The sequence below is a fragment of the Ylistrum balloti genome, unplaced genomic scaffold, assembly GCF_031769215.1.
Source record: "Ylistrum balloti isolate Yb309-2 unplaced genomic scaffold, AGI_CSIRO_Ybal_v1 Utg369934, whole genome shotgun sequence".
NCBI classification, from domain to species: Eukaryota; Metazoa; Mollusca; class Bivalvia; order Pectinida; family Pectinidae; genus Ylistrum; species Ylistrum balloti.
Window position 1 is genome coordinate 1,340,409 of NW_026782045.1, and position 12,434 is coordinate 1,352,842.

At 38.5% G+C, this 12,434-nt stretch overlaps 1 protein-coding gene across 1 annotated transcript; it reads right to left on the minus strand.

Moving 5' to 3' along the window:
• Window positions 1–155: 155 nt before the first annotated feature.
• On the minus strand, window positions 156–12,191 carry LOC132547080 (peflin-like). The gene is made up of 5 exons (XM_060210836.1): window positions 12,171–12,191; window positions 6,571–6,754; window positions 5,705–5,857; window positions 3,887–4,030; window positions 156–3,290 (listed from the first exon to the last, which is right to left on the minus strand). The coding sequence occupies exons 1-5, from the start codon at window positions 12,189–12,191 to the stop codon at window positions 3,064–3,066; spliced, it is 729 nt and encodes a 242-aa protein (XP_060066819.1). The 3' UTR covers window positions 156–3,063.
• Between the last annotated feature and the right edge of the window lie 243 nt (window positions 12,192–12,434).

Here is a 12,434-nt window from a genome sequence, read left to right on the forward strand (position 1 = left end):
TCCAGGGGCTACGATCACTTTCGCTCTCTGTACCCCTGGAACCATCCTCGATACTCTGACTCTACTCTAACTCTATATTAAAAGATGCCAGTCACTAGTGTGTCTTTTGTACAATCTCTGTTACAGTAAAAAGTGCTCAGAAACCAAACAAGAAATTGTTTAAATTAGAATCTTTATTGACATTTCGTTTTTATTTACATTTAAAGTATACACAGACTGATTATCAGGCAGAATGTGATTGAGGAAAGACCAAATCACAGGTTCACATAATCTACATGTACAGGAGAGACATACTTACTATGGTTTAAGCTCCAGATAGATTAATGTGTATCCTTTCAATATCATAAAACATCCACTTTAAAATGACTAAAGACTTACTTTCTTGGTCAAAATCCAAGACAGCCACCTGTCATCCTTTTTGTTTTTCTAATCAGTCACCAGAGTAAAACTAGGGACTAAGGGGAACTGACATGTACATATGACAAAAGAGAAAGATCTACCCAGTATTTCTCGAGATAACAAGAATTGTTAAAGGACGGATGATGGACCACAGATGGTGAGTGCTTTGATCAGACAACCATCCTCAAATGGTGAGCTGAAAAAACATTTCTGTCAATACAAACCAATGATATATTGTATATTTCCACATAAATAACAAAGGCTAAAGCTCCAAATAAAGTTTAATAAAATTACTGATAATTTAGCATTTCTTCAGAACATTAAAATGGATGTGTTTTTGGGGACACACCTTCATTTTCCACATCAATAAATTCTCCCTCTTAGAACAATGAACTTTTTATTCAGTAATCCTAATTTGTAATAATTAGATCTTTCAGGGAGGTGAACGTTACCAAATATCACCATATGAATGGTTTAATTATAAAAACTTAAACTGCCAATTAGTGAATCTGAAAATATAACTTTAGGTACACATATATAAGTGATATGAAAGTTAAGGATACAGTGACAGGAAAACATTAATAATGGTAATCAAGGATGTCACCCGATATGGAGGGACTTTTAAAACCTATCCAAACAGAAAAATATTTCACATACACTTTGTTTTTGCATACAGGCAATACAACTCTCCTAAGATCTAGGGAAATAAGTTTCAACTTCTTATGTGTTGGATCAGATGTGTGCATAGTGTCATTCAAATAGCAGTACTCCAGGTCAAGAAACATATCTTTCAAAATACCTTTCACAAATTACAGGTATAATGTATAAGGTAGCATAAATCATTTATCTTTCAAAATACCTTTTACAAATTACAGGTATAATGTATAAGGTAGCATAAATCCTTAACTCAAATATAAACCACAAGATGTAATAATTTGTGTGGTAGCATATAACCTTCACTCAAACAGATCATAAGACTTAATATTGTGTAAGGTAGCATATATCCTTAACCCAAACATAAATTATATACAAACCCCATTTGATGACATCACATTGAAACAAAGGGATGGACTTTATTTGTAAGTATCCCCTCTGTACTCTAGTGTCTGCCATTTTGGATAGATGTGGTACATTATGTTGCTGACATCAACAAGTAGTATCACATGATGTTGATGGTTTCTTTCATGCACATAAAGTAATGTGTAAAGCAACATATATCTTCTTTCTTACATAGATAATCAGTTTCTTGAGTGAGTTAGCATACAACTGAAAGCCTAACAAAAATGACCAGTGTAATGTGTGAACTAGCATACATTCTTATCCCTAACACAAGTGACAAACTAGGGTAATGCGTAAGGTACGATACACCCTTAACCAGAACACAAATGACAAGTGTACTGTGTAAGGAAGCATACAACCTTATCCCTTACACAAATGACCAGTGTAATGTGTAAGGAACGTGCAAGGAAGCATGCATCCTTAACCCTAACACCAGTGTAATGTGTAAGGAAGCATACAACCTAAACCCTAACACAAATGACAAGTGTAATGTGTAAGGTAGCATACACCCTTAACCCTAACACAAATGACCAGTGTGATGTGTAAGGTAGCATACAACCTTAACCCTAACACAAATGACCAGTGTAATGTGTAAGGTAGCATACAACCTTAACCCTAACACAAATGACCAGTGTGATGTGTAAGGTAGCATACAACCTTAACCCTAACACAAATGACCAGTATAATGTGTAAGGTAGCATACACCCTTAACCCTAACACAAATGACCAGTGTAATGTGTAAGGTAGCATACACCCTTAACCCTAACACAAATGACCAGTGTAATGTGTAAGGTAGCATACAACCTTAACCCTAACACAAATGACCAGTGTGATGTGTAAGGTAGCATACAACCTTAACCTTAACAAAAATATATAAGAGTTCACCAAAGTGAACATCACAGTAAAAAAGTTTTTACTAATTAGTTATCATTGTATATATGTATATCATGTGTACCACAACAATATTTTGTTTTACACTGGAATATGCACATAAAAAGGCTAATTAAAACAGGAATACCTTACCTTATGATCAACAGTCTTCATATATAATTGTTTACGTCATATATAATAACGCATGTGCACAAAAGCTATCGCCTGTATAAAAAAGGCAACCGTCTGAATTGGTCATGACAATGCTGGTGATGAATGCCACTTAATTTATAATTATGAATTGACTTAGAGTTGTCACTGTCATTTCTGCCTTCACGAGTTTGTGTTTACAACATGAATCGCTTAGTTTTTAAAACTATCACATGATATTATCAGAGCTAAATTTTTGAGTGCTTTCCCAACCAAAGAAGTGGTCAAGCTGGACATTGGAAATCACTATGAGTATCAGGATAGCATAGAAACATAACTGTAAGTGTATGAAACGGGTACAATCAATAACAAAATACCTTTACCGTGATGTCGCTTTAAAATTTACACTTTTCTCCTACAATTTACGGTATACATATCTGTTGTATATGACTTTTATTTTCAACCTTGTACAAGCTAAAGAAAATTCCAGAAGTTCTTCAAAAATGAAATACAAAATTTCCTTGACAACTAAGATTATAATAAAAAAATTCTAGGACAAATTTTATTACAAAAAAGATCTGTGGTTTAAGGCTTGTTGGCTACAGCCAAACACATGAAATCTTCATAACTTAAACGTATGCTGCCGTGTCCTTGTGTGTCTCGTGACTTGAAATTGTCTGTCAGCGCTTTCAACATCACACATGCTTGAATGAAATTATCCAGAGTCAGTTGTCGTCTGCCCATTGAGTCAAACTTACATACGACCAGTGTAGCAAATTGTGGTGACACGTTATAACCCATTCTCTGGAAAGCTGTAACAGAATAAACAGTGTACAGTGGTTTATTGGGTGAATTTCACTGAATTATGTAATCATTGATTTGGTTTATATTTTATAGGAACAAGAAGTTGGTGCTACTGATGTGTTCTAAGCATCAATAAAGTATAACATTGAGTAAGGCACAATTCCATCATTTTGTAATACAGAGTTATCTGCTCTTATGAGCAGGTATTCATTGTTACATCCTGTTGTTTTCTCATGACCTTACTTTCATAAACAAATGACATCAGAAAATGATTACATGGAATATCATAAGAAAATGGAATATCATTACTGATTAAAAACTGATAGCAAACTTTACTATACAATAGTATACTAAATATTGCCCATTAAATCTGATTTAAAACTAACTGTTCTGACATCATAAAATGTAATTTCCTTTAAATCATCAAGCATTTTGATTGGTCATTATTTAGCATACCGACAGTCTTAAAACTTCTCCTCACCTACAATCCCTATACTGCAAGTAATCAGATATTTTGAGAATTAAGGTAGAGGTTAAGGTAGAATGTCTGATGAAAGTGGTGGGTATTTTATCTGTAAGACCGAGAAATGAATCAAATTCTAACCTCCTGTCAACTCATTAGCATCAATAGAGCCTGTCCTGTTGATATCTGTCTGCTCAAACACACCCCTCCATTGCTGAATATAATTCCAAAGGGCAGCAAACTCATGCAAATTGATAGTTCCTGTGAAATCTCGATCAAACATTCCTAAAAAGTAAAAAATGATCATTATAAGACACCCAAGAGGGACCTCGGCATCCACAATTGTTTGATTTTCATTTGCTCATTAAAAATCAGATCTTTTCTATTCTGTCCTTTCATCTTACTGTAATAATGTGGTTTTTAAGAATTCTCTTTATAAGCAGCGTTAACAATCTTTATCCCTGAAATCAAAGATGGTTACTGTCAGTCTTTTTGTTTTTCTGATCAATCCCAAAATCAAAATGATACAACTTAGAACCAGTTGGAACATACATATGAAATTCACACACATTCATCCAGTTCTTCTCAAGAAATAGCAATAACAAACTTTCAATGCCAAAAATGACCAGCTGTTAGCCATTTTGTTATGGAGAAATACCCATTCATTACTTCTTACTTCAGATAACAAAAATGCTCAGAATTGTTTCTGGATGGATGACAGAAAATGGACAAAGATTTGAACAGCCCATCAACAGTTATTGATAAGCTCATAAAAATCTTGATAATTCCTCAAAAAATGATAATCATAATCTATCCTGAGTCTGGTGGTCTCTACATTAAAGTGAGACCAGATGATGGTAACCAGGGCCTGCCGAAGTCTTACCTATCATGAGTCTGGTGATCACTGTATTAAAGTGAGACCAGATGATGGTAACCAGGGCCTGCCGAAGTCTTACCTATCATGAGTCTGGTGATCACTGTATTAAAGTGAGACCAGATGATGGTAACCAGGGCCTGCTGAAGTCTTACCTATCATGAGTCTGGTGGTCTCTACATTAAAGCGAGACCAGATGATGGTAACCAGGGCCTGCCGAAGTCTTACCGTAGTCGGTGATCGGTGTTTCTAGCATTAAAGTGAGACCAGATGATGGTAACCAGGGCCTGCCGAAGTCTTACCTATCATGAGTCTGGTGATCACTGTATTAAAGTGAGACCAGATGATGGTAACCAGGGCCTGCCGAAGTCTTACCTATCATGAGTCTTGTGGTTTCTGTATTAAAGTGAGACCAGATGATGGTAACCAGGGCCTGCTGAAGTCGTGAGTCTGGTGGTCTCTACATTAAAGTGAGACCAGATTGTGGCCTGCCGAAGTCTTACCTATCACGATCTTACCTTTTGTTATTAAAGTGAGACCAGATGATGGTAACCAGGGCCTGCTGAAGTCTTACCTATCACGAGTCTGGTGATCACTGTATTTAAGTGAGACCAGATGATGGTAACCAAGGCCTGCTGAAGTCTTACCTTTTGTGAGTCTGGTGGTCTCTACATTAAAGTGAGACCAGATGATGGTAACCAGGGCCTGCCGAAGTCTTACCTTTTGTGAGTCTGGTGGTCTCTACATTAAAGTGAGACCAGATGATGGTAACCAGGGCCTGCCGAAGTCTTACCTATCATGAGTCTGGTGATCACTGTATTAAAGTGAGACCAGATGATGGTAACCAGGGCCTGCCGAAGTCTTACCTTTTGTGAGTCTGGTGGTCTCTACATTAAAGTGAGACCAGATGATGGTAACCAGGGCCTGCTGAAGTCTTACCTATTGTGAGTCTGGTGGTCTCTACATTAAAGTGAGACCAGATGATGGTAACCAGGGCCTGCTGAAGTCTTACCTTTTGTGAGTCTGGTGGTCTCTACATTAAAGTGAGACCAGATGATGGTAACCAGGGCCTGCCGAAGTCTTACCTATCATGAGTCTGGTGGTCTCTGCGTTAAAGTGAGACCAGTTTGCATTGACCAGGGCCTGTTGAAGTTCTATGGCTGTGATCTGCCCACTCCTGTCGCTGTCCACAGATTGAAACCACTGGTATACCTGTGGATCTACACCTGGAGGAGGCCCTTCAACAAGAAAATGATATCTTAGACATGTTAATTTTTTAAATGATTATTAAACTAAGACCACATTTTAGTTGATAACATGTTTAAGTAGACATTGAGGTTGTGAAGAGTACATTCTTTGGTGTTCTTACTACATTCTTGGTAAAGTATTATATATATAATATGGAAATTACTAGTCAAAATTTGTACATGTCAAGCCAGCAAATATGTAAAAGACTTTCCTAAATTTTCTCCAGCCCCATTTTTTGTACAATATTGGTTTTCTTTCCCCAAGGTTGCATCTGGCCAAATTGGTTAAAATTGCTTCAGTTGCTTATAGAGGAAACAAGAGTATCAGTGAAACTGATGAATGCTCTCCGGAAACAATCTTATTGGACAAAAAATTTGAACAAAGGGCACATCCACCAAGTTAAAATGCTATCGAAGTTATACTTTGAACACAAAAAGACAGACACTTGAGACAGATGGACGGACAGACAATAAGCTATGCTCCCCGACCTCCATTCCCCACCCCCTTCCAAATTTTTTTTTCATGCAGCATAAAAAATTGACAGATGGATAGACAACATACACTGCACCATTCCATAATTAAGTTCTCTTATACTGGCCCAGCTTTCGGGTCAGGTGGCCTAAACTTTTCCCATTGATATGATGGAATATACCAGTACTCTGTAGTCTATTCAAAAATATTTTGTCAGTCTGACTTTATATACCTCCCATTGGAGCCCCTCCATATGGCATCTGTCCAGGCATTCCAGGTTGTCCCGGCATTCCTGGGGGCATTCCCGGGGCACCATATGAACCAGGTTGAGGTGGAACATATTGAGCAGGTGGTGGGGCTCCATATCCTGGTTGTCCAGGGGGTGGACCACCATAAGGGGCCTGTCCATATGGTTGCTGAAACAAATACATTTTTGCGACTATATTTGTCAATATATTTTTATTACAGCTTTATGAACGTGTACTAATATTACCATAATTAGGTAACTCAGTATCATATACAACATTTCATCAGAATGTTCATCAATAGTGCATAAAAATTTTTTAACTGATGTTGATCTGACAATCTGCAAAATTACAGTAAAATCATGTCCTTTTGTTGGCCTCATATCTTGTGGTTCTACAAAATTAGAAATTTTCACTGACACTGTCGATCGATTTTGTGGATAAAAAGCTCAGGGAACCTGTAAGGACTACATCATATATATGATCTATGTCAATATTAATCTGTTGATCATTTTGAAGACATATCAATTTATAAATGAAGAATTCACAGAAATTCAACAAAAATAAACCATCCACGAAAATTAGTGATTTCACAGTAAGCTTAAGATATTCTGATTTCTTACAATAACATTCTACTGGCCACTAGACATTGTGTACTGTCTGGTGTTGGGGACAGATACTAAATACAGGATTGTCTACTGTCTGGTGTTGGGGACAATACTAAATAGACCACTAGACATTGTGTACTGTCTGGTGTTGGGGACAGAGGATACTCAATACAGACCACTAGACATTGTCTACTGTCTGGTGTTGGGGACAGAGGATACTAAATACAGACCACTAGACATTGTCTACTGTCTGGTGTTGTGGAAGCATACTCAATACAGGCCACTAGACATTGTGTACTGTCTGGTGTTGGGGACGGAGGATACTAAATACAGACCACTAGACATTGTCTACTGTCTGGTGTTGGGGACAGAGGATACTCAATACAGGCCACTAGACATTGTCTACTGTCTGGTGTTGGGGACAGAGCATACTGAATACAGACCACTAGACATTGTCTACTGTCTGGTGTTGGGGACAGAGGATACTAAATACAGACCACTAGACATTGTCTACTGTCTGGTGTTGGGGACAGAGGATACTGAATACAGACCACTAGACATTGTGTACTGTCTGGTGTTGGGGACAGAGGATACTAAATACAGACCACTAGACATTGTGTACTGTCTGGTGTTGGGGACAGAGGATACTAAATACAGACCACTAGACATTGTGTACTGTCTGGTGTTGGGGACAGAGGATACTGAATACAGACCACTAGACATTGTGTACTGTCTGGTGTTGGGGACTAGACATACTCTAAATACAGACCACTAGACATTGTGTACTGTCTGGTGTTGGGGACAGAGGATACTAAATACAGACCACTAGACATTGTCTACTGTCTGGTGTTGGGGACAGAGGATACTAAATACAGACCACTAGACATTGTCTACTGTCTGGTGTTGGGGACAGAGGATACTAAATGCAGACCACTAGACATTGTGTACTGTCTGTTGTTCGGGACAGAGGATACTAAATACAGACCACTAGACATTGTGTACTGTCTGGTGTTGGGGACAGAGGATACTAAATACAGACCACTAGACATTGTGTACTGTCTGGTGTTGGGGACAGATACTCAATACACCACTAGACATTGTCTACTGTCTGGTGTTGGGGACAGACTCAATACAGGCCACTAGACATACAGGCCACTAGACATTGTCTACTGTCTGGTGTTGGGGACAGAGCATACTCAATACAGGCCACTAGACATTGTCTACTGTCTGGTGTTGGGGACAGAGGATACTAAATACAGACCACTAGACATTGTCTACTGTCTGGTGTTAGGGACAGAGGATACTCAATACCGACCACTAGACATTGTCTACTGTCTGGTGTTGGGGAAGCATACTCAATACAGGCCACTAGACATTGTCTACTGTCTGGTGTTGGGGACAGAGGATACTCAATACAGACCACTAGACATTGTCTACTGTCTGGTGTTGGGGACAGAGGATACTAAATACAGACCACTAGACATTGTCTACTGTCTGGTGTTGGGGACAGAGGATACTCAATACAGGCCACTAGACATTGTCTACTGTCTGGTGTTGGGGACAGAGGATACTCAATACAGACCACTAGACATTGTCTACTGTCTGGTGTTGGGGAAGCATACTCAATACAGGCCACTAGACATTGTATACTGTCTGGTGTTGGGGAGGATACTAAATACAGACCACTAGACATTGTGTACTGTCTGGTGTTGGGGACAGAGGATACTAAATACAGACCACTAGACATTGTGTACTGTCTGGTGTTGGGGACAGAGGATACTAAATACAGACCACTAGACATTGTCTACTGTCTGGTGTTTGGGGAGGATACTAAATACAGACCACTAGACATTGTGTACTGTCTGGTGTTGGGGACAGAGGATACTAAATACAGACCACTAGACATTGTGTACTGTCTGGTGTTGGGGACAGAGGATACTAAATACAGACCACTAGACATTGTCTACTGTCTGGTGTTGGGGACAGAGGATACTAAATACAGACCACTAGACATTGTGTACTGTCTGGTGTTGGGGACAGAGGATACTGAATACAGACCACTAGACATTGTCTACTGTCTGGTGTTGGGGACAGAGGATACTGAATACAGACCACTAGACATTGTCTACTGTCTGGTGTTGGGGACAGAGGATACTGAATACAGACCACTAGACATTGTCTACTGTCTGGTGTTGGGGACAGAGGATACTGAATACAGACCACTAGACATTGTCTACTGTCTGGTGTTGGGGACAGAGGATACTCAATACAGGCCACTTGACATTGTCTACTGTCTGGAGTTGGGGACAGAGCATACTCAATACAGACCACTAGACATTGTCTACTGTCTGGTGTTGGGGACAGAGGATACTCAATACAGGCCACAAGACATTGTCTACTGTTTGGTGATGGGGACAGAGCATACTCAATACAGGCCACTAGACATTGTCTACTATCTGGTGTTGGGGACAGAGCATACTCAATACAGGCCACTAGACATTGTCAGAATACTATACCAATATTCTTCATGAAGTCTTTAGTGATAACATCAAGGCCTTGTTTCTGAGTCTTCACTGGTAACTTCTAGGCCTTGTTTCTGAGTCTTTAGTAATAACATGCAGGCCTTGTTTCTAAGTCTTTACTGACAACATCTAGGCCTTGTTTCTCAGTCTTTAGTGACAACATGTAGGCTTTGTTTCTGAATCTTTAGTAATAATGTCTAGGCCTTGTTTCTGAGTCTTTAGTGATAACATCTAGGCCTTGTTTCTGAGTCTTTAGTGACAACATGTTGGCCTTGTTTCTGAATCTTTAGTAATAATGTCTAGGCCTTGTTTCTGAGTCTTTACTGACAACATCTAGGCCTTGTTTCTGAGTCTTTAGTGACAACATGTAGGCCTTGTTTCTGAATCTTTAGTAATAATGTCTAGGCCTTGTTTCTGAGTCTTTAGTGACAACATGTTGGCCTTGTTTCTGAGCCTTTACTGATAACTTCTAGGCCTTGTTTCTGAGTCTTTAGTGATAACATCGAGCCCTTGTTTCTGAGTCTTTAGTGATAACATCTAGGCCTTGTTTCTGAGTCTTTAGTGATAACTTCTAGGCCTTGTTTCTCAGTCTTTAGTGATAACATCTAGGCCTTGTTTCTGAGTCTTTAGTGATAACTTCTAGGCCTTGTTTCTGGGTCTTTAGTGATAACATCTAGGCCTTGTTTCTGAGTCTTTAGTGATAACTTCTAGGCCTTGTTTCTGAGTCTTTAGTGATAACATCGAGCCCTTGTTTCTGAGTCTTTAGTGACAACATCTAGGCCTTGTTTCTGAGTCTTTAATGACAACAGTGATAACATCTAGGCCTTGTTTATGAGTCTTTACTGATATCTTCTAGGCCTTGTTTCTGAGTCTTTAGTGACAACATCTAGGCCTTGTTTCTGAGTCTTTAGTGACAACATCTAAGCCTTGTTTCTGAGTCTTTAGTGACAACATGTAGGCCTTGTTTCTTTAGTGATAACTTCTAGGCCTTGTTTCTGAGTCTTTAGTGATAACATCTAGGCCTTGTTTCTGAGTCTTTAGTGATAACTTCTAGGCCTTGTTTCTGAGTCTTTAGTGATAACTTCTAGGCCTTGTTTCTGAGTCTTTAGTGATAACATCGAGCCCTTGTTTCTGAGTCTTTAGTGACAACATCTAGGCCTTGTTTCTGAGTCTTTAGTGACAACGTGTTGGCCTTGTTTCTGAATCTTTAGTGATAACATCTAGGCCGTGTTTCTGAGTCTTTACTGATAACTTCTACATGTAGGCCTTGTTTCTGAGTCTTTAGTGATAACTTCTAGGCCTTGTTTCGGAGTCTTTAGTGACAATGTGTTGGCCTTGTTTCTGAATCTTTAGTGATAACATCTAGGCCGTGTTTCTGAGTCTTTACTGATAACTTCTACATGTAGGCCTTGTTTCTGAGTCTTTAGTGATAACTTCTAGGCCTTGTTTCTGAGTCTTTAGTGACAACGTGTTGGCCTTGTTTCTGAATCTTTAGTGATAACTTCTAGGCCTTGTTTCTGAGTCTTTACTGATAACTTCTACATGTAGGCCTTGTTTCTGAGTCTTTAGTGATAACTTCTAGGCCTTGTTTCGGAGTCTTTAGTGATAACATCTAGGCCTTGTTTCTGAGCCATTGAAACAGCTATGAAAATGATCATGGATATCACTGAGATATTCTTTAGCAAAATAAACATAACATTAGTGTAGTAAACATTTATCAGCCATTGCAACAGCTATGAAAACCATTTCATAAATACAGTATGGTTGGCCAGAAGAATGTAGCAAATTAAACCACAATGAACATATGCAACTATATACAGTAGTAACAGTTAGCTACATAAGTGGACGTTTACATAATAGAGGAATAAATAGTGTTATCCAAATAGATAAGTGATCCCTTTTGAAATTCTTCCCCTATATTCATTTATATCGGACGTTGGACAATGTCTTTAATCCGGCGAGGGGACATTGTCAAACGTCCGATATAGATGCATCTAGAGGAGGAATCCTAAAAGGGATAACAAGATCCATGCAGTCCTGGAACAGTGCTCAACAGTTGAAACCAGCACACACTAACACAACACAGTGTTTGTTATATTGTTAACTTATACCATCATAATGAAAAAAAGTAAACAGTCGTTGTTAACAACCGCTTCCCGTAACGTTGATGTGCACGTGTGCAGACATCATTATTGATGGAGTTCTGAAACCCCTAAAAAGGAGAAATGTTAAATATAATTGGATCGAAACGAGGAAGTCATCGGCTCTGGTCATAATTTGACATTAACTCGAATTAAATCGATGACGTATCAACAAATAAGAACAAAACTGGCTTTCATGAAGTGAACGAAATGTAGGTCAACAATGTTCTATTATAATATAGGACCTATACATAGCAATGCTCCAACATCTCGCCAAGAATGCTGGTAAATAGCGGAGTTTAGCTTACAAACTTACCTGTCCATAGGGATTCGCCATCTTGAATATGTAAATTGCAGAATGTATGAAGAGACGGAACGCTATCTAAAATTTTGGCGATATATTTAAAGAAAACAATCCTCTTTGTTCGTATTTTATATACGCCTTTAACTTAATTCAGAAAAAATAAGATGGAAATCAATTTTCGATTATTCATAGTGTATTGAATTTATTTAATTATTTTCCAGTTGTTATCAACTTTTAACCTTTGATGCAACTGATAATTATCTTAGGTTAACACCC

Excerpts from the sequence above, each read along its gene's own strand:
- LOC132547080 (XM_060210836.1), bottom strand. The coding sequence starts at position 12,191 with ATGGCGAATCCCTATGGACAG. Across the intron at positions 5,858-6,570 it reads TGGAGGGGCTCCAATGGGAG|GGCCTCCTCCAGGTGTAGAT; the intron begins GTATATAAAGTC and ends TTCTTGTTGAAG. Across the intron at positions 3,291-3,886 it reads TGCTAATGAGTTGACAGGAG|CTTTCCAGAGAATGGGTTAT; the intron begins GTTAGAATTTGA and ends ATTCTGTTACAG.